The 22,186-nt window shown below is 36.7% G+C and overlaps 1 protein-coding gene across 2 annotated transcripts; it reads left to right on the forward strand.

Moving 5' to 3' along the window:
* Nucleotides 1–456: 456 nt before the first annotated feature.
* On the forward strand, nucleotides 457–18,710 carry Bx42 (Puff-specific protein Bx42). Of its 2 annotated transcripts, none has more exons than XM_071668966.1 (9): nucleotides 457–614; nucleotides 6,537–6,696; nucleotides 7,530–7,721; nucleotides 10,015–10,152; nucleotides 10,578–10,747; nucleotides 11,777–11,846; nucleotides 13,455–13,649; nucleotides 14,255–14,430; nucleotides 16,972–18,710. In XM_071668966.1, the coding sequence occupies exons 1-9, from the start codon at nucleotides 598–600 to the stop codon at nucleotides 17,507–17,509; spliced, it is 1,656 nt and encodes a 551-aa protein (XP_071525067.1). In that variant the 5' UTR covers nucleotides 457–597; the 3' UTR covers nucleotides 17,510–18,710. The 2 variants fall into 2 exon arrangements, with proteins under 2 accessions (XP_071525067.1, XP_071525066.1); XM_071668965.1 differs by lacking the exon at nucleotides 457–614 and adding an exon at nucleotides 4,103–4,137.
* The last annotated feature ends 3,476 nt before the right edge of the window (nucleotides 18,711–22,186 follow it).

Here is a 22,186-nt window from a genome sequence, read left to right on the forward strand (position 1 = left end):
CTGAGGATGAAAAACAAATGTTCGCAAATATTACACAGGCTAACCTAAATTTGTTTTCCCCCATAAGTATGTTCTTTACAGTTTCCTATCCTCTTTTTGAAGCACCTTGTATTCCACCTTTTACGAGATTCAGATTTATTTAAGAACATTCTGGTATTTCATCATAGTTGATATATTTGATTGAATGTTGCATTCCTTCATTTAGATTGGTGCCGTGACCCCAATGAACTTGAATCAGATGGTTGAGAATGTATCTGAATTAAATTTCACTATAACTAAAATAAATTCAAAGAGTTCCCTTTTACATTTTTTGCTTGTTGACTGTATCGTATTTAACGTCTATAGAATAATATAAAATTTCATATTGTAATAGAACCATATGCTCCTTTTAATGCCAAGCTTATCCGAAAACAAGTAAATATTTGTAAAATATTATCTTTCAGATCCTTTAGAAATAGTAATATCACTTGATATCGTAAATTCGTTTTGATGAATAAATCATTTTGATGGAAATATGACTGTATGAACGAAATAACAACTTTTTATATTTAATTTCGCAATTTTGATGTAACTGTACGCATAAAGGTGTCAACAAAGATGGTGTCTCTAGCAGAGTAAGTATTTCAATGCCTTATGAGTGTTTTACATGGTTAATTGTACATTTGTCAGTCATTTTAAACTTAATTTCAATACCAATGAAGTGCCCTTGAAGATATCATTGCGAAATTTGTTCCGGCTGTTCAGAAATCACGCCGAGAAATTACAGCATCCTGAGCGATCAATGTGCTGTAAATAACTTTGGTCGTGTGTTTACTCGATATTGGGCAAGGGGCGGAAATTATTTTCATCTGTAGTGATTTACGAAGAGATATAATGATACTGGTGACGTGATCAACCTTCCCCTTCAATTAGTTTATAGTCACTGAAGTTACGCCCCATAGTGGAGGGATCCCTTGAATTAACGGATACATTTTTTATTACATAACTGGAACTGATAAGATTTTTTTTACATTTCAGTTTAGGGGCACCACAGGAATATTATAATGATTAGAAGTATATCATATATATTTAAAGGGACTTTAGTAGTGATTATTTCAAACCGGGGAAACATGAATTGGATATTTTTTTGTATAGTTTGCTGTATAACGAAATACAAGATGAATAATACAATAGGGGTCGGTGAAATACACCTGGAAGAGTATATGAGACTCAGTCAACTACTGAATTTTTATTTTGTATTTACTGATGTACGTTAGGTAGGGAAGTCACCGGGATGGAGAGAGCAAAACAGAATCATAAAGAGAAGATTAAATTGTTAAATTTCATTTATCGACGTAGTATCGCACTATGTTGTTGGTGTATTTCCATTAACCGTACAGTGCTTATTTTGGAATTGTCCTAAGTTTTTTTTCTAAAGAAAAATTAAAGTTATAGTAGGGAGGGCTATGTTGATATGGGGAAAATCTAGGTGTAAAGAACATATTAAAATCAACAGAACCAATGAAAAAACTTCACCTTGCCTCCATTACCAGCATAAATTTAATGTATCTTCAAAGTTTTTTGGGAAAATAATGTAACTGGTACTTTGCAGTCAGTAGTTGTAGGTTAGCACCCACATTAGGTTTTCTGAGTGTATACACTTCTGGTCTTCCTTAACAATGAAATGCTCAGAAAAAAGAGATGTCAGCATGGTGTTTGGAATACACCTGCAATACTGTAATAATAATGCTGTTTATGTTTGTAGGTTTTTGCTCTTCAATACGCATTTTTATGAATTTGTAGTAAAGTTCCAGTTTAGGGCACAACGGATATAATTTATGAATTTGGATGAAAAACATATCAATGTAATCTTTATACTTAGTGAAAGTGATGTAGACCAGGGGAGCATGATTTGTTATATTTTTATTTTACTCAGAAAGGTGATATAAGGAGTATGGTGTTGAAATAAAAGTGAGTTAAAACTAAGTGAAATGCAAGTATTATAAAAAAAACTATGAAAACCTTGCATAGGGGACAAGGTGTAATATCTGTTTTAGTACTTATTCAAAATAGTGTCGCCATCCTTGTGTTGATTGGAGGAATGCAGTTTAGTAGGTAAACACACTTAATGAACACTTAAAACACTTTAGTCAACTGACTTCTGTGGAGCTGAATGCAAATGACATCATCACTACTTCTTTCATTTATTATAAAAAATGTTAGATGTAATTTGCTTGGGAAGTTAGGAGAGGTTCTGTTGATATCTAGAAGTGTTCCCCGTACTCTTATCTAACATTTTCCAAGATCATCATACCTCTCATTTTAATTTCCTGTAATGATAATACAAAATGCAGTGCTTTCAATCCCATTCTCCCCGTCAGAATTACTTTTATGAAGTACTGTGTAAGGGGTTCATTGATATGCATTTCTTCCAGATTTATTTCTTCATGATATCCATCCAGATGATATTATGCCATATTGCTATGCAGCCTTAAGTGCTGCACAGGTTGTATAGAAGCATCCTAGATGAAATCCACCAAAATGTGGAGGACTGTCAATTGGGTTTCATACAGTATTATAAGGTTTTTCATTGGTCCTGTTACATTCCTCTTGCTTTACTTCCTTCCAAAATCCACAGATAACATTGTTATTTAGGGCGATGCCATACTTCCCAGTGAAGTCCGCTAATAATCTTTTGATTTCCTTAATGAAATCCACAGAAATCTCAGAGGATTGATTAGTTGACCTGGATCTATACATTATTTCATGTTTATGATGATATATCTGCAATTCTCTTGGATTTAATAGTTAAGGGTGATGCCTATCTTTCCACTGAAATCCACATTTAGTCTCTTAGGTACCTTGGTAAATCCACCAAAATCTATGAAGATTTATGTATCAGTTCGGTGTCGTACAGTAGTACAGGTGTGTCTGGAAACTCATGTAGAATCCAAGATGGTTGACGTTTTTGAAATCCGTAATATGTCATTCCACTTTCCTACAACATCCTTTTGAATGCTATTATAGTTTACCGTATTGTTGATTATATTTTGACTGGTTGTGACAGGAGCCAATCATGTCCTATGGAAGAATTCATCCCTTTCTCTTATTTTCTCGAAAATTTACTGAATATGTTGATAACTACTAATTCATGCATTAGGTAAGAACCTAATGAAGAGAATTATGCAGAAAAGATATATGAAAAATATAGATTTTGGTATAATTCACTGATCACAAAGTAAATGTTATGACCCTTGATGCCATGAAGACCTGCTTGACCCAGTATTGGTTATGGGTGAGGCATTGATAACCACAGCATTTGTTGAACATGGTGATGGGAATTTTGAAGGCAATCTTTTGTAAAATTAATTAAGTTGATTTTTGGGTGTCAGATACTCCACCAGTAATGAATTGTTTGAAGAAAGCAAATGAAATAGATGTAAATGTTAAAAGAATGGGTATTTATTGTTCCTTTGTGAAAAATATATAGGGAAAATATTGATCTATAAGTAAGGTTTGTTGTTTTGAAGCCATAGTGCAGCCATAGCATAGTGTTAAGACGGTAGCCTTATCTTGTTTTCATTTCAGCAGAAACGTCCTTCTTTCTCTTATCTGTTTATTTTTGAATTTTGATATGAATAGAAATGTCTAGTGTAAGGGCATTAGGAAAATGTTGACCTGTAGTAAAGATAATGTTTTGATGCTGAAGCCATAGCCTTAGGGAGTAAAGCATGTTGTTATGGTCTTTCCCACTTCATTGACAGATTTTGAGTTTTTTTGTCATGAAACCCCAGGTGGAATAGATAGAACCATCTCATTCATTAACAATTGGGCCTTTAGGAAGAAGGAATCATAGGGGAACTGTTAATCTAAAAATAATATCAGGTGGAAGGAAAGCTAAGCTTACTTGGCATACTTGAAAAAACTCGTTATTTTTCTTAAATATTCCCTTCTAAATTATGGGTGCTTCATATGGTGGTACATCTCACACATTTTAAAGTATAGTGTATGTACTTTACCTTCCCACCCCAGGAGCCTCTTCTATCCTTATGAGATTCCTGCAGCAATTAGGAGGCTGGCAATGTTTACTAGTCAAGACCTCAGGTATTAAAGCGTTGCGATGTTGTGTCTGTGCAAAATGTGCCAGGCAGTTGAATAGTAAGTATGGTGTCTTCTTTGTGGCATGAAGGGTCTTTGGATATGTTGAAATGGTATTTGTAGTGTTTTAGTGATGGGAGATATCCAGAACAGATGTAGAACAGCACGATTTGTTTTTATGGGGAGTGTGGTTTCTGATTAGTTAGAGTTTAAAACTGAGTGCAAGTTTAGTTGTTTAGTGCTTGACTGGTTATTTCATTGTGTTTGTGTTTTGTTATTGTAATATTTGTTGAGGATAGGGGAACTGAGTTGAGGTTGCTGAAATTTAGGCAGGGGTAAGCCTTTTATTTCTTTTGTGAGGTTGGTGGTTAGTTTATGCCGTTGCATAGAATTAAGTGTTGAGCATGTTGAGTTGAGATTGTATTGGAAGGATCTTTGTTCCCTTGTGAAGGTGTTAAGTGTTTATGGTTGCTAGGCAGCCAGTGAGTGTTCCGAGTACATTATTTTGTGCCATTTGTAGCTCTGTTATACTCTGTTATACTTGCTTTTGAAAGGGAGGAAGACCAGGCAGTTGATGCATAGTTTGAAGTGGAGCGAATGAATTGTTTGTATAGGATGTTGAGGGATTCTTTTTCGTGTCTAAAGCTGGTGCCAGTGAGTGTTCTAAGGGCACATAGTTTATGTGTTGAAATTATGTGTTGGGGGTGATTGTCATGTCATGTGTGTCTTATGTGAAGCCTAGAATGGTTGGTGGCTTGCTTAGTGGGATAGACTGTCCATTTAATGTGACTGGAGGGTGTGCCCTGGATTGGTGTCTGTCTGGTGTTAAAAGTACGATTGAAGACTTTGTGTAGACGCAGATTGTCCATTCTGGGTGAGCCAGTTTTCTAATTGTTTAATGTAGTGCTGCATTAAAGAGATAGCCTTGATTAGGGCATTCAGTTGCCTCTGTTGTCTCAGTTGATGTAAGAAAAAAAGAAGAGTGTGTGTGATTAGGTAGAGAGTTGGAAGAGTGGTTCACTCTGTTTCTGGATGGGATGATGTGGGATTACATGTGTATGTGAGGGATTTGGGGAGATGCTTGCAAGTTGGACCAGTTGCTGTTTGCTGATGACAATATTGATAGCAGATTCAAGTATGAAATTGCTGAAGTTGGTGTCTGAATTTGGGAGTGTGTTGGAAAGGGGAGAGTTAAGAGTAAATGGGAATAAAGCAAGGTTATCAGGTTTAGTAGTGCAAACAGAGAAGATAATTAAGGTTTGAGATTGAATGGAGAAAACTTAGAGGAAGTGAAGTGTTTTAGATACCTGGGAGTGGACATGGCAGCAAGTGGAACCATGGGAGCTGAAGTGAGTCATAGTGTGGGTGAAGTGGCAAAGGCTGTAGGTGCATTGAGGATTTGGTGGAAAGAGAGGTCACTACTGGGGAGGGCATAAATGGGATGTTTGAAGGAATAGTAGTCGTGATGGTGTATGTTTGCAGGGTTTGGGCCCTAGATGAGAATGTATATGAAAGAGGGTGAATGTTTACTGGAAATAAAATGTTAGGAAGTGCAAATATGATTTGGATATATGTAGAAAATAAGTGAGAAAAGGTTGACAAAGAGGGTATGTTTGCCAGAAATGGAGGGAAAAAGAAGGAAGACCAAGTTAGATGGGGATTTATGGAATTAAAAAGGTTTTGAGTGCTTGGGGCTTGAAAATGCAGGAAGGTGTGTCATGCACAGGATAGAATGAATTGGAGTAATGTGGTTTACAGGGGGCAGCATGCTGTCAGTGGACTGAACTAGGATATATGAAGCACTTGGGGAAACATGGAAAGGTCTATGGTGCCTGGTAGTGGATTGGGGGCTATGGTTTCAATGTTTTACACCTGACAACTAGAGAGCAGATGAGAGTGAATGAGGCCTTTTTTTGTTCCTGTTCTTGGTGCTACCTTGCTGGGAATTTATCGTGTTTCATTTCATATATATATATATTATTTATTTATTATACTTGATTGCCATTTCCTGCATGAGTGAGATAACGTCCAGCACAGATGGCTAAGCCTTAGAGAAGAAGAGATCCTCATTTGGCTCATTCCTCTGTTCCCTATTTTGGAAGGTGATACAGGAGGGGAAGATTTCCCACCACCTTGCTTCTGCCCCTTTTAGGCACCTTCTACAAAATGCAGGAGATAGTAGGCAGTATTCTTTCTCCCCTATCCCCACGGATATATTTGTTTATGCTCGCTAGAGTTGCCCTCTGCCAGTGGCCTGCTAAGGTTGAGGCATTAAAGGCTGGGAAGTGGAACTAGAGTTCACCAGATATGGTGACTCTTTTGCTGTGGCCACCCCCTCGAGGGAGTTCCCATAGGGAACAGGCATCAGAGATATAGATAGATAGATATTTAGTTATTATTTATGATTGCCATACATATATATATATATATATATATATATATATATGTTTTTATCATAGCATACTGCCACCTGTGAGTGCACCTGTGTGGGATCGTGAGAGTGAGGATCGGAGGCGACGCCAACAGCAGGCCCAGCTACAGCAGCAGGCTCTTGTCACTGCATCTAGAGCAGCTCCACCATATGGCCACAGAAAAGGATGGGTACCACGCTCTCAGGAGGTCAGTTATTGTTGTAATAAGGAGTTTGTATATTGGCAGGTGGCTACCCCTCGTGTGATAGGTATGATTTTTGTGTATTTATTGGTCATTACCAAATCTGTATGTTACATTGGAAAAAAGCTACCGAAAATTTGTGCATTTTCATTTATCCTAGAAAGTTTTAACCTAATGGTTGCCTTAATTCCCATAATAGAGACTTCCACATTGTTGCATAATATGCAAGTGTGGTCCATGTTGAACGTCACTGTCACTGCAGTCAGAGTTAAGTCATAGGGGCGATGTGTAAAAAAGAATTAAGTAAGAAACATGCAAAGACCTCATGATTATCTCAGTATTTATAATTCACTCATACTGATAAGTGATTCTATTCTGCCTGGGCATATTGTTTTCAGCTCTTTTATCTTCATTTTCTTAAGGTAAAAAATAAAATGACATATTTGGAATACAGGTATGTTTATATTTTTTTTCAACTATTCAGGACGGTTGCTCAATAAACTTTCTTCCTTGATCTTTTAGTTTAAAAGATTTCCCCTTTTTAGGCCCAATGGTTTATGTGGAGTTATTTAATGCGTCATTAATAATTGTGGGCTTACATGAAGTAGTGAAAATTAGCTTAACTATATATTCTATTTTGTAATTGAATTAATATTAGTACAAATAAATTGTATGTATAATCATACTTCTTGGTATGATACAGCTCGCACAAAACTAGAACAGTAGTGATAATGTTTTGGACTCCCTAATACAATGTTTTTTAATGAAATGTATAGAGATTGTGTAAGGTCTTTTCAATGTTATGATCACGTTTGTTTTTTAAAGTTCCTCTCTTCTAGGATTTTGGGGATGGTGGATCATTTCCCGAGTGCCATGTTGCTCAGTATCCACTTGGAATGGGGAAAGGTGGAGGAGATGGAGGTGGTGGGGGTGGAGGCGGGACAACATCAAATGCTTTAGCAGTTCAATTAGATGACAAAGGCAAAGTCAAGTATGATGTATTGGCCAGACAAGGACATTCAAAGGATAAGGTGAGACTGTTTGGCACTGAAAAATGATTTAATAATGCATTTCTTGTATATCAAAGCTGACATGAAGCTTGTGCATATTTCAGCAGTTGTGTGTCATTTACTTGTAATAGGTATCATTTAAAATTTTTAATTGTTTAAGGCACCTGGTGGTAAAACATTGTTAGATGTGTAGTTTATTGTTTGCTTACAGAAGACTTAGGTTACCAGTACTTAAATAACTGTGCTTTCTTTTGGGTGATCTTTTCTTAATATTTGAATTACATGGCATGGGCAAAAACATGCCATAATCAATGGCCATCTCTTCAACATTCTCTTCTATCATAAAACTTTTAGATTTCTATATGCTGTTCACATACACAACATCCTCATTCAGTTATGCCATTCATCAACCACTCTTATATCATGAAAGTACTTCTTTTCAACTTTTTAACAAGTTTCTTGCTTAGTTTCATGTTATGTCCTATGGGTGTTCTAACTCCAAATCTTTCAGAGAACTCTTAGCTGTTGACATCATCAGTCTGGTTTGAAATTTAAAGGTTGTGTTCAGGTCACCCTCTCTTTTCTTCCTCCCATGGTTGGCAAATGTAAGGATTCAAGCTCTCTTAATTTTGGTGCCATATTTGTTGCTCTTCTTTAGACCTTCTCTAGTACACCTTTGTATTTATTTAGATGCAGTGACAAAACTTGAGAAAGATATGCCAGATTTGGCCTTATGTAGGATATGGATGTTTTGCTAAGTTTTTCTTATCCACATGCTTGAAAAGTATTCTAATATTTTCCAGCAGACAGCTTGTTTTTTAATGTGGGTTTCTGGTGACAGTTTAGGGATGATGTCAACTCCAAAGTGTCTCTCACTCATGGAATCATAGAACATATTTACAATTAGGTGACACTCATATTGAGTCCTTTCACTGTATCTCATCCTCATAACTTTATATTTACTTGGGTTGATTTTTATCAACCACGTATTGAACTACTTTTGGAGTTTACTCAAGGTCTTCTTGTGATATGATGTAATCCTGCTTGCTTTTCATCTTCCTCATGACCTTTGCATCATCTGCAAACATACTCAGATTGGAATAAATACTTTCTGATAAATCATTCCCATAGGACAGAAAAAGTAATGGTCCCAGAACAGAACCATGCATCTTCCATTTGGAGAAGGCTCCTCAGACATATGTTTAACTAAGATATTTTTCTGTCCATTTGGGGAGTCTCTCCATTATTCCTGCCTTGTGATTCAGTTTTGTAATCAGTCTCCTTTGTGGCACATGGTCAGATTCTTTCTTGCAATCCAGATACAAACATTCCAACCAACCCTTCCCGTTTGTCTTTAGAACATAATCTGTAGTAGAAATATAAGTTTTGTTACATATGACCTTCCTTTCCCTAAAACTGTGCTTTGTCTCACTTAGGCTATTTCTCTTCAGTAGAAAGTCATCCATTTGTTTTCTCATTATCTTTATAGAATAATACAGACCACATTCATCACAGAGGCTGGTTTATAGTTCAGTACCTCTTCTTGGTCTCCTTTTTTTTGTAGAGGTATGACATTTGACTTTCTTTATTCCCTTGCCAAACCTTGCCTTTTTCTAGCAACACCTTTGAGAGTATTTCAAGAATTCGTCTTTTGTATCTGGACACATCCTCAACGTCTGTGGTAAAATTTCATCAGGACCATGTGCCGTGTATAAGTCAAGGCCCTTTAGGTAGGGGTAATCCAGTTACATGTGTGATGTGATTATAAAACCCCCTTTACCCCTCTGCTTTTAACCTCGAGATTATGTCTTCTCATTACCATCACCTTGCTTTTGTTATTATTTTCTATGTCTTCTTACACTTGCCCCCAAATCACCATCCTGTATTTTGCTTGTATGATGTAGCTTCCTTTACTAATGTCAATGCTATATCTTCCTCTAAATATGATATATATTTTGAGTTCCCTAATACCTTAATCTGTATTCTGTAGTCATTGAACAGCCATGGGAACATTATTCTGCTTTGTCTTACTCCAGCTGTAGCCTCAGATCATTTAGTTTTACCCTCTGTTTAACACATGCTGAAATCTATCTGAAGAAGTGGTTTGCCATTCTTATAGCTTCTTTCCCATCACTGTTTATATATCAAACATACTTGACAGACCTTTTCTGCTGTCAGTGATGTAAGCTTTTTCCTAGTTTTATAGATTTTGCAACTAGCCTGCAGCATTTTTCATTTAGAAATTAGTTTAATTTTTACTTTTCATTAGATTACATATTCATAACTGATGGATCTTTAATATTTCTTTCATTAGATTGTGTACTCCAAACTGATGGATCTTTTACCCACGGCCATCACATCTGAGGATGACCCAGAGCTCCAGCGACCATCCATGGAAGAGATAGAAGACACAACAGAAAAGACTAGACAGGCATTAGAGAAACTTACACAGGTGATAAATCATTTTGCAGTTGCATTCTGATAATTTTCATCCACATTTTGATATTTGCAGGATAAGTAAGTATGGAATGAATTTAGGTTAAAAGTAGGTGAAGAAAGAATACTGGGAGTGGGGGTTGGAAATCCTCCATTTCAGTTTTACTTTTCCAAAAGAAGGAACAGAGGAGGTGGTCAAGTGAGGATTCTTCCCTCAAATGCTCAGCAGTCTGTTCCTTATGCTACCTCGCTATAGCAGGAAATGGCGAATACATGTGAAAAGAAAAAAAGTAGTTATAAAAGAAATCTTTAAGCCCTCAGTTGCTAGATTAATGACTTTCATTTAAGGAGTGTCTAAGAAGATTATTAATGATGACAATAAGTACAGCATGAAGAAATTAAAGTTGTTAGATTTTTAAAATATTCTTCCTTTCCCAACAGGGTAAAATATCTTCAGCCATGCCTATCAGATGTGTAGAAAAGCAAGCACCAGCACAGTACATCCGTTACACTCCATCACAGCAAGGAGTATCTTTCAACTCTGGGGCCACTCAGCGAGTCATCCGAATGGTAGAGCAACCCAAGGATCCAATGGAACCACCCAAATTTAAGTAAGTTGCATTTTATTTGTATCAGCGAACTTTGTGTCTTAGTAACAGCTGATGGATATATGCACAGCCATCTCTAAATAACTAAGTGTGTATATCTTCACTCATTTTCTGTTGTTGATATTATTAATGAGATTATGTATATGAGGATGACTTTCTTTTATTCTTTTATCCACTTTTCATCTTTAATTGTTTCATTCTTAAGCTTAGTTTATTTCTATGTTTGTCACCCAAAAAAAGAAATATGAAAGAAATCATTAATCCTATAGATTAATTCAATATAATGCCAGAAGACATGAAACATTAAGAAAGAAAACAACCTTTCTTCACATCTGTAATGTCTTCAAGTCTCCATAGCATTATGTAGGTTGTTGTCTTGGTTGTGAGCCTGCTTCTGCTTTCTTACACCCTTCTCAGGACTTGAATAAAATTTTATGATCATCTTCGTCATATTCTTATATATATCTTGGTCTGTAGATTAGAAAGTACAGAATAGGATGGATGTGTTGGAAGTTAGATATTTAAGGAAAATATTTGGTGTGAGGAGAGTTGTTCGAGTAAGAAATGAAAGGGTAAGAGAGAGTTGTGGTAGTAGTAAGAAGAGTATGGTTGAGAGCGATGAAGAGGGTTTGCTGAAATGGTTTGGACATGTGGAGAGAATGAGTGAGGAGAGGATACATTAGAAGGGATGTGTCAGAGATGAAGGGAACAAGAAGTGGGAGACTGATTTGGAGATGGGAAGATGGAGTGAAAGATGCTTTTAGTGATTGGGGCCTGAACAAGCATGAAGCTGTGAGTATGATATAGATGTGTACCCTCTACATTATTTTTCAATATTCTCCATATTTTAATGCTTGGCATAGCAGAGGCTCATGTCCTGTTGATGCTTCAGTCATTTTTTATGCTAAAATAATGAACACTGCTGTATAGTGATTTTTATTATTAATTTGGGAGCTTCATTAGTCATCACTCATCATAAGTTTGTTGACCAGTGATAATTGTACCTGTGCCTAACTTACTTCATGATTTCAGGATTAATAAAAAGATTCCCCGAGGTCCTCCATCCCCTCCAGCCCCAGTAATGCACTCACCAACACGCAAGGTAAGAGCCATTATATTTGTCTGGTAGCAAACTGGATGGTTTTGTCATCTATTGCAACAACATATTTTGGGTGAATTTAGGGGTAGACTGTTAGATGTATCAGGTTAACTCGTATTGGCTAAAGATGTTTCAAAGATTGTTAAGGGATTGATTTTTCACTCTACATTGGAAGCATTTTGTGCCAGAGGATGAATTTCTAAATGACATATGTGCACAGTGAAAAATGAATTCTTCTATTAATGTGGTAGCTTTCCTTCACTGTGTCAAACAGTTTGTAAGTTGAGCACATTTTTGAATGAATTGAGAGGCTGTGTGCTCTTAATCTGCTGAGGTGATATAAATAGCAAATACCAATAGGCAATATTATATATGAATGTGTTGTAAGGCTTGATTTTTTTTTTTTATATATCAAACCCAGTGTAAGAAGCTGCAAATACATGTTTACTAGAAAGGATAGTCATTTTGTGAAACTGAAGCTTCCTTAGGGAATATGGTAAGGTAAATGAAGTATTCTGCTTATTGATTACTTAAAACACTGTCCAGTGTTAATCATAATAAAATTTTTTTTGTATCATCATTATGTTTTGACGATAGGTGTTAAGATAATTATTGATTACTTGAAACACTGTCCAGCATTAATCAAAATAGAATTTTTTTTGTAATATCATTACATTTAGATGATAGCCGTTAAGATGATTAAAATATTAAGATAATAGATGTTTAACTTAAAACATATTTGATTTTGTTGGGAAATTCATCTTGGGTAAATTTGATAGATAAGATTCAAAGATTTTATGCATGGACTTCATACTGAAAATTAGTTTACGGAATTTTAAGTATTAATCCATTCAGTGTAGCAGGCTTAAAACCTGAGGTAACCTCCATGTGGCGCTTTTTGAAAAAAAAAAAAAAATATTTCTCAGTATTACCTATCAGCAGTACTAGTGATATTACAAAATATACTTAGTATTGTAAGTCTTTATTGAGAATATGATGAGTCATCATACCTTGAAGTTTTATGGTGTTAAGTTGCTGCAAGGCAGAAGGCTTGTCCCTGTTTGTTTCATACCATATATGAACACATTCATTCTGTTTCATATCGAAATCAATCTCTATAATTTTTTCGTTTGTTTATTTTCATTCATAAGGTACAGTACCAGTGGCTGTGGTAGATATTGTCACAACATTTAACGCTAGTGGTCCTTTGACATCCTCACACAAAAGATAACACCATCCTTAAAGATTGCAAAAAAAAAAAAGTTAGCCAACTTTATAGCTAGCTGCCAAGCCTGTATTATTCTATCTTTATCTCTTATGTCTGCTTCCTCCTAGAACTCCCTCAGAGGGGTGGCCCCAGTAGTAGAATCTCTGTAAGTAGCGAACACTGGTGCCGCTTCTTAGCCTATATTGCCTTACCCTTAACATGTCACTGGCAGAGGGCATCTCCAGTGCATTGTTAGCAGAGTCTGCTACTTAATATTCCATCTGACTACTTTTACCTAATGCTCCAGCCTAAATGTCCCTACTTATTACTTCTGTCTGTTTCTTCTAACATTTTGCCAAAAGGCGGGGTTGGTGCATGATGGTCACAAAGGGAAAATCTTTCAGGTTACAGTGAAAGAACAGCAAGAATGGAGAATACCACCATGTGTCAGTAATTGGAAGAATGCTAAAGGTTACACAATTCCACTTGACAAACGTTTAGCAGCAGATGGACGAGGTCTACAGTCGGTTCATATCAATGAAAAATTTGCCAAGTTAGCCGAAGCTTTATACATTGCAGACAGAAAGGCTCGAGAACAGGTAAGTGTATAAATGGATTGCTAGTGTAAGAATTAAAACCGGTTGATATATAGTTACAGGTATTTAAGTTCATTTTGTATTGCTGTTTCCTTGCACTGCATTGGTGATGCAGGAGACAGTGACAAAGTATAATAGATAATTAAATTGATATATATATATATATACATGATCATGATCATATACATATTCAGTTCTGAAAAATATCAGATAGCTGCAGAAATGTTATTGATATTATTGTTTTTAAAGTGAATAAATCTTCCTACTTCATGTAGCTCTTATTACATTTTCTCAAAATAAAACTTTTTGACTTGATCATGCCAATGAATAGTTAGCATTCCACTGCCTTCTGTTGAAAGGTAACATTATATTATTTTTCAAGTATAGAGTTGTGTTTATAAGTGGTGCATTAAGAAGTGCAAATCCCATCCTTGGTAGATTAGTCTCAGTTATTGTTGCATTTATATTTAAACTTGATTAACATTTCTGTTGTCACCTACAGTGAGCATTTGTTTGCCTGACCACCCCATGTAGAAGGTAAAAGTGTTAGTCACCGGTGAAAAGTCGTTGGTGGAAAAAGGCTTCATATAAGTTGTGTTTTTTCCCAGGTTGAAATGCGAGCCCAACTAGAAAAGAAAATGGCACAGAAAGAAAAGGTTAGAAAAGAAGAGCTACTCAAGGTCTTGGCCAGGAAGGCACGAGAAGAACATGCAGGTCTTGTCTCCTCAGGGCTCTCTGATGAAGCAGAAAGAGAGAGAGAAAAACTCCGTCAGGACCGTGCTCGGTAAGGAAATTATGACTGTGTTGGAGAGCTTATGTAGTATGAACTTAGCTGATGAAAAATTTTCCCCACCTTTTCATCTTGGGATGAGTTGTGCTCATGAGCCACCAAAAAAGTTGACATTTTTAGGCTTGAATAGGATGATGCTCATCATGCATAGTCCTAACCTCAGATGCAAGTTGTGGGCCCTAGATGCAAATGTGTGGAAGAGAGTGGACTTGAGAGAAATGAGATACCAGAAGACACTATGTAGCATAGGGAAGGTTGATCAAGCAAAGAATGACATTGTGAAAAAGAGATGTAGTAATAGGCTGAGTGTATTTGATAGAGCTGTGCAGCATGTGCGGATATGGTTTAGACATGTGGAAAGGATGAATGAGAGGAAACTAAAAGGATTTATGATCAGAAGTGGAGGGAACAAGGAGGAGGGGAAGTCTGAGGACAAGGTGTAAGGATAGAGAAAAAATCTTTGAGCTACTAGGCCTGAATATACAGGAGGGTGTGAGCATTGCAGAGGTTAGAGTATATTAGAGCAATTTAGTACAAAGAGGGTGACTTTGCTAACTGGGCTAAACCAGGGCAAATGAAGTGGTCATAGGAGATGGTGAAAAGGTCTTGGGGCTTAACTGTGAGTAGGAGGGGGCCTTGGTTTTGGTAGTAAGCAAAATATGATTTAGAGAGCACCATATGCAGGAATAGTTTGGATATATGAAGAAAATTAGCAAAGAAACAATGACTATGAGGATCTACCTGCTAGAAGTGGAGCGAACAGATGGGAGGGGGAGAACAGGAAGCAGATGGAAGGATTATAGAAGAGAGGCTGTAAATTTCTGAAATTTTTAAGGCTAAGCTGAAAAATTCTCCTCCCTTACTGCTTCAAATACCCTGGTTCAGCCCATTGACATCATGTTACCACAATGCTCTAGTTTACTTCATTCTGTGCATGCCTCACACCCTCCTACATGTTCAGGCCTTGACCACTCTGAGTATCTTTCACCCCAGTCATCCATCTCCATCTACCCATTCTCTGTTTCCCCTTCACTTCTGACACATTTTCATTTTTTGACGGCTTCTCCTTACTTGTCCTCCACATATGTCGAAACTGTATCAGTACACCCTCTTCATCTCTCTCTCAAACATGCTTTTCGTGCACTTCTCTCTCATACCCTATAATTTCTAACTCATTCATCCCATCCTTGCACCACATATTGTCCTTAAGCATTTAATTTCATACACATCCACCTGTTTCCAAATTTTTGATCTAAGGCCCACACCTTGCATCCATACAGCATCATTGGGGTTACTATACTGTCAAACATACCCATCTTTGCTCTCACAGATATTTGACATCTGTTTCTACATATTCTTGAATGCACTCAGGACTTTAACTCTTTCACCCATCCTATAACTTACTTCAGCTTTCATGGTTCTATCCGATGCCTTGTCCACTCTCAGGTATCCAAAACACTCCACCTCCTCTGGGTTCTTTTCATTCAAACTCACATTACAATCAACCTGTTTGTCTCACATGCTAAACTTTTTTTTTCATACATATTCGACATTTTCCGCATTTGTGAGGTAGCGTTAAGAACAGAGGACTGAGCCTTTGAGGAAGTATCCTCACTTGGCCCCCCTTCTCTGTTCCTTTTTTGGGAAAAGTAGAAAATGAGAGGTGAGGGTTTCCAGTCCCCTCCCACCCCACCTCCCTTCCCTTCTAGTTGCCCTCTATGACACACAGGGAACATGGGAAGTATTCTTTCTCTCCTATTCCCCGGGGATAAAGTATATATCATACTAACCTCTAACAGCCAGGATCGAACCCATGTCCCCTGCGTATGAGGCGGGAGCACTACTGCTAGGCATAACGCTACTTTTATTTATAATAGCTCTCAACATTTTCTTTCACATATGTTATTACTTTTTTTATGCAGACCTGCCCCTCTCTAAAACCAGTATACGTACTCCCAACCCATCCCATTGATAAACAACTTAGCCATGATGACATCACAAACCTTTGCTTTAGAACCAACTTCACCTGGAACCGCTCATCCTTCTCACTTCCTTCATGTACACATGACTTTCTCTCTAATTAGAAATTCTTCACTACTTCTTGGAGCTTTCCTCACTTCCTTCATGTACACATGACTTTCTCTTTAATTAGAAACTCTTCACTACTTCTTGGAGCTTTCCTCACACATCATATATTCATAGTACCTTCCATGAAACATTGCTATCAGCTCTATCATACACTTTCTACAGATCCTTAAATGCCACAAATGCTGTTCTTCCTTCAGCATTTCTCACATCCACTCTTCAGTCTAAACACACAAGTACACATCCTTTGTGCTTATAAAGTCACATTGTTCCTCTTTAGTCTGATGCCTTTTGCAAGCCACCACCCTCTGAACCACCTTTCTCCTATTCAGCATGCCATATATGTATGCATGTGGTGTATGTATGTTATTTTTATAGGTACATTAACAGAAAGTCAACTTTAGATGTACTTCCCTTTATCTTATATCTGATTTTTACTTTTTTCCCCAGGGAACGTAAGCGTGAAACTGCAGTATCAAACTCAACTGCAGATAAACGTGGAAAACTTGCAAATCGTGAGCGTGATGTTACAGAACAGATTGCTTTAGGTTTGCCACAAAATACAGCTGGTGGTGGTGAGGCTCAGTTTGATCAGCGACTCTTCAACCAATCACGTGGCATGGACACAGGTTTTGGTGATGACGAAGCATACAATGTTTATGATGCACCTTGGCGTGAATCAGGAAGTCTTGGGTCTAATATCTACCGGCCAACTAGGGCATCTGAGACTGACTATGGAGCTGGCATTGAGCAGCTCATGTCCACCAGCCGCTTTGTTCCAGACCGTGGATTCTCTGGTGCAGATACCAGCACAAGCAGGTCTGGTCCAGTTGAGTTCCAGAGATCTGGAGCTGGAGATGAGAAAGATGAGGATGATTTGTTCGGTGTCATTGGTTTGCTATCAGAGGCCAAGAAGGCCAGCAAGAGAAATGCAGATGGTGAAGATCGTAGTCGGGATGATCGGGACAAGAGGAGGAAGAGGGATTGAGGTTAATACTGTGATATAATTGTGTATGATCACAAGTTTCATCATACATTAAATATTGTGATGGTGATCTTGCAATATTTATTTTCCGGATGGAAGATTTTGGGTTATTAATGTACAAGATTTTACATTGAGTGATGCTCCTAGAGTTACTGATGAAACATGCTTGTGTTAATTAATCCAAAGGCCAAAGAAAAAAATAGAGGTGTTCATCAAAGGCAGACCAAGGCTTGAGTTGTATTTTTTTCACTTGATACCTGTTTGCCTTTTCTGACAGACATTGAAAAGTGATAATAAGGGAGGGGAGGATTTCCATCTCCCCCCCTGCTGTGGCCCTTCTCAGTTACCTTCAATGACATGCAGGAGATATGTGAGTAGATATTATTCTTCGCTATCTCCCTCTTCCTAAATATGCATATTATACACAGCATTGGAAAAGTGTTATGTATGATTATGAAGTTGAAATTATCACATTAAAATTGTTAAAAGATAACTTAAATATTGTAAATTCTTATTAACAGTAACCTAACCAGTTTGATGGAGACATGTTTTTGAGTAAAGAAATTTAAGTCATGGATAGCATATTTAGGTGAATGAAATTAGGTATTTTCCATGATGTAGCTTTTTTGTGCTAATTATAACTAGTTTTTTTTTATAAAACATAAGGAATAATGTATTATACTATGTTTATAATAGTTATATGATTTGAATTTATAAATTTGTATGCAGTGAAGGGATGGAAGTTAACTGTAGAATTTCAAACATTTTAAGACAGGTTTTTATGACCACTGGACACTGCTAACCCCATTCTTTTATAAAAGCCAATCCAATATGCATGATTATGTGATAAATTTTGAGTATCTCTGCTAGGTCCTCAAAAGGAGTAATGTGTTGAGATATATGATGACCAAAACATTTTTAGGAGATTCAGTATGTACTTCCAAGCTTTTTTAATGGAAACCTTGTATGGGGTGAAGATAAAACATGATATTTCTGTTTCTTAAATATCTCATAAAACTGTACTATTTTGTTGAGCAACTCTAGACTTGTCATACAAATATTGGTTTCATCATCTCTGACTTTTATGGAATATATATGAATTTGTCGTTTATGATACGTGTACAGTATTTGATTATTGATACTGAGATATTTCCTTTTGTATTGGTGAAACTAATGTACAAATGCAGACTGACTTAGAGGAGTATTTTGAGTTTTATTTTAGCAATCCTTAACTTTTATGTTACTGTGAGGAGAAAGATAACCCTGGTGTTTTGTGATTAATGTAAGGCTTATTCATAGATGCCCTCACAGAAATATTAAAAGAATTGATAGGAACAGGACCATTGCCATCTAGTCAGATTATCAGATTATTAACTTCTTGCAAGTGCTCATACTATAGTTGGTAAAATGAGTTAATGTAATCAACAAAGCATAGTTTATTCCTTGCCAGTTATAAAATCATTATCACCAAAGTAAGATTATCCTGCAGGATTTCACTTGACATTCTTATGGTAAGTGCCACCTTATAACCTCAACTGCTGTCCAAAATGGATGCTCATCCCATTCCATATTTGTCATTTAACCTAATCATAGTGTATAACTCATCGGGAGATATTCTCATAGATTGTTATTTTCTTATTACAATTAATTAATAGAATGAAAAAAAATTGAACTTTGCTGTACATGTGAGCTTAAAGAAACCAAATAGTTGAAGTGCGTTTAGAAAATAACTGAATACCAAAACACTCAACAGCTGCTCCCCAGAGGCTTACCAGGCTGGATTGTCCATTTCGAAGAACCACATAATTACATAGCATCTCTTAACAGTGGCCCCATTAATTTTGCTCCTGCTGGTATGCTAAATGCCAGAGATAACATGTTCTGGTTTCTAGAGGACTCGCCACACTCCACTGGGGTGATTTGCCAATTGCCATAGAAAGTTGATCCGGGAGTAACACTCAGGGTTTTCATATTGGGCATTGAAATGTTTGCTGGTAGACATGTAATTCATGTTGTAGGTTATGATACTAGAAGTGTGTCTGAATTAGAAGCTGACCTGTTATTGTGTTAGTGATGATTCTTTTTAAATGAGTCTAACATACTGAATTTAAGAGGCAGGATCAAAAGTTAGGTAAGCATGGGTGGTAACAGAGGTAGGTTTACATAATTTCATTGAAACTTCTTACTAATTAATCTATAATAGACATGATACCAATCAAACTAGTTCAGCTGGGAAAAAAGTAAAGCGACCAATTATTATTCCAAATGTATATCATAATAGTCATAAAACAGAGTAATCCCTCATTTTTAACATTGTAAACATTTGATGCACTCTGTGGGCATGAAATAAATTTTTTTAGCACTAAAAAATAAAGCAAATTTGCTAAAGGTCATGGAAATAGAATTAATAATATGGATCGCAGTAAAACGTATAATCTTCATCCTTATTAAAATATGAATAAGAATGATAGACAACAGAGCTTTAGGAATTTAAAGGAGCAAAAATTACTTCCCCCCTCCCTGTCCAACCCCTTCCTTTTATCCATGTTTGTTTGTTGGGATTTACGGCCATCGACCTACTCTACCTACTCTCAGAGAAAAAGTAGAAAAATAATAGAAAAAGTATAATTATGATATGATAAAGATACAATATAATAAACAATGAATAATGGAAAGAAAAGATTTTGTGGGTATTGAGCCAACGTGGCTGGCGGCAACACCGCCCAGTCGGCATAGTAGTAATAGCCACAGTTGTAGTTGACCGAAGAGTGCAAAGAGATAGGACAGACTAAGAGATAGTCCTCTACCACGTCATGCACATAGAATATTACAATCACCCCACTAATGGTCAGTACTGGTTGCAGAATTCTGTTTAGGGTTTCTTGTACTCTTTATGTTACATTTATCATAAGGTCATCAATATAGTGATGAACTACTTTCCCAACTCATGTAAACAGGGTCAGGTACTACCTTATCCAAATCACAGCTCTGTAACCTCAATTATTTAAAATCTAAACGAAGCGGAACTACTCTTTTAAGCAGGTTCTGTCGTCACTCTACTCCTCAATCAATGTCGAGGTCTAATACCATTTCCCTTAGGTACATATGTTGGTGCATCATCTTCATTAGATATGGCTTCATTGGCTACTACTTTGAATTGTATTCAGAATTTCTCGGACGTAAGTCCTGCATCAGTTTAATCAAAATCTTAAAAATGTAATGAGTGAGGAGAGAATATTTGTTGACTGCATATTTTTTTCATTTTTTTAAAGTATTATTACTTGCTTAGAAAACTCAGCTCAGATGCCTGTTAGATTTTTCAGTTTGAACAAGTTTCAAAGACTCCAGTCTTGCATAGGGTAGAGTTTAACAAGGGTTCCAGACTTACAAAAGTTCGAGTTTTAACCAAAGTTCCAGTTTTACGAAGGCTACAGTTTTAACAAAGGTTCCAGTTCAACATGGACTTTGGTGTAGCGGTTAGTGTTCTATGATGGTGAAGCATTCACAGGCTGCCTAGGGTCGAGATCATAGGTTCAAATCCTGGCTGCAGGATACATACATACACATATACATATACATTCATACATACATACACATAAACTTATACATATTTATAGATATACATATTCAAACTTGCTTGCCTTTAACCCATTCCCTGAGCCACCCCGCCCCCACAGAAAACAGCATGATTACACCAGTACGTGATGATAGTTATGAAGGTGAACTCGCAATTCGATGGTTCAAATCATTTCAATGAACATGTATTTTTCGGTACATGCTACACCACATGTTTCATTGAGATACCTCGCCTCATCAGGTGCAAACAATTCCTAAAATTTTCAAATCCCAACATCAACACACACACACTCCATCCTAGCCGAAGTAGACACTGGCCTGACCGATAGAGGGAAAGTAGGTAGGCGGTGGGGACTAAAGGAGTCTATGCAGGGGAGGTTGGCCTAGGTACCGAGAGTGTGTGTTCAGTATCAAGAAACGAGAACATAAGAAGAGAAGTTGCACACACATCTCGGTACCCAGGTCCAACCTCCCCTGCACAACCTCCGCTCCCCTTATTTCCCTCCAGTGGTCGGGTTAGTGTATACTTCGGCATGGTGGTGACAGGAGGGAGTGTGTGTTGGTGCTGGGATTTAATAACTTTCAGTATATATATATACATATATATATATATATATATATATATATATATATATATATATATATATATATATATATATATAACAAATATAAGTCAGTTGATATACAACGAAGAGACGTAGCTAAGACGCCATGTGGAATCTCCCCTGATATGATCCTTACACGAAAGTGCACTTGGGAACTTATCGTGTTTTATTTCCCCGTGGACACGTAGGAATATATATATATATATATATATATATATATATATATATATATATATATATATATATATATATATATATATATAGCATTAATGAGATGGCCTTCATTAGGGCTTCATTTGCATGTGCCGTCTCGGCTAAAAAAAAATGATCTTACGAAGATTCCAGTCAGATAAATGTTCCAGTTTTACTAAGGTTTCACATACAAAGGTTCCACTTCAGTTAATGTTCCAGTCATACAAAGGTTCCAGGCATATGTGGTTCCAGTTTTATATACATGGAATCTATTCAGATTATCAGAAAACCATTTTCGAACCTTGGC

The sequence above is a fragment of the Panulirus ornatus genome, chromosome 13 (genome assembly GCF_036320965.1).
Source record: "Panulirus ornatus isolate Po-2019 chromosome 13, ASM3632096v1, whole genome shotgun sequence".
NCBI classification, from domain to species: Eukaryota; Metazoa; Arthropoda; class Malacostraca; order Decapoda; family Palinuridae; genus Panulirus; species Panulirus ornatus.

What these genes read in the sequence shown, in the direction of transcription:
- Bx42 (XM_071668965.1), top strand. Translation starts at nt 4,118, where the DNA reads ATGTGCCAGGCAGTTGAATA. An exon ending in AAGGACATTCAAAGGATAAG is followed by an intron (nt 7,722 to 10,014) that starts GTGAGACTGTTT and finishes TTCTTTCATTAG; the next exon opens with ATTGTGTACTCCAAACTGAT. An exon ending in ATGGAACCACCCAAATTTAA is followed by an intron (nt 10,748 to 11,776) that starts GTAAGTTGCATT and finishes TCATGATTTCAG; the next exon opens with GATTAATAAAAAGATTCCCC.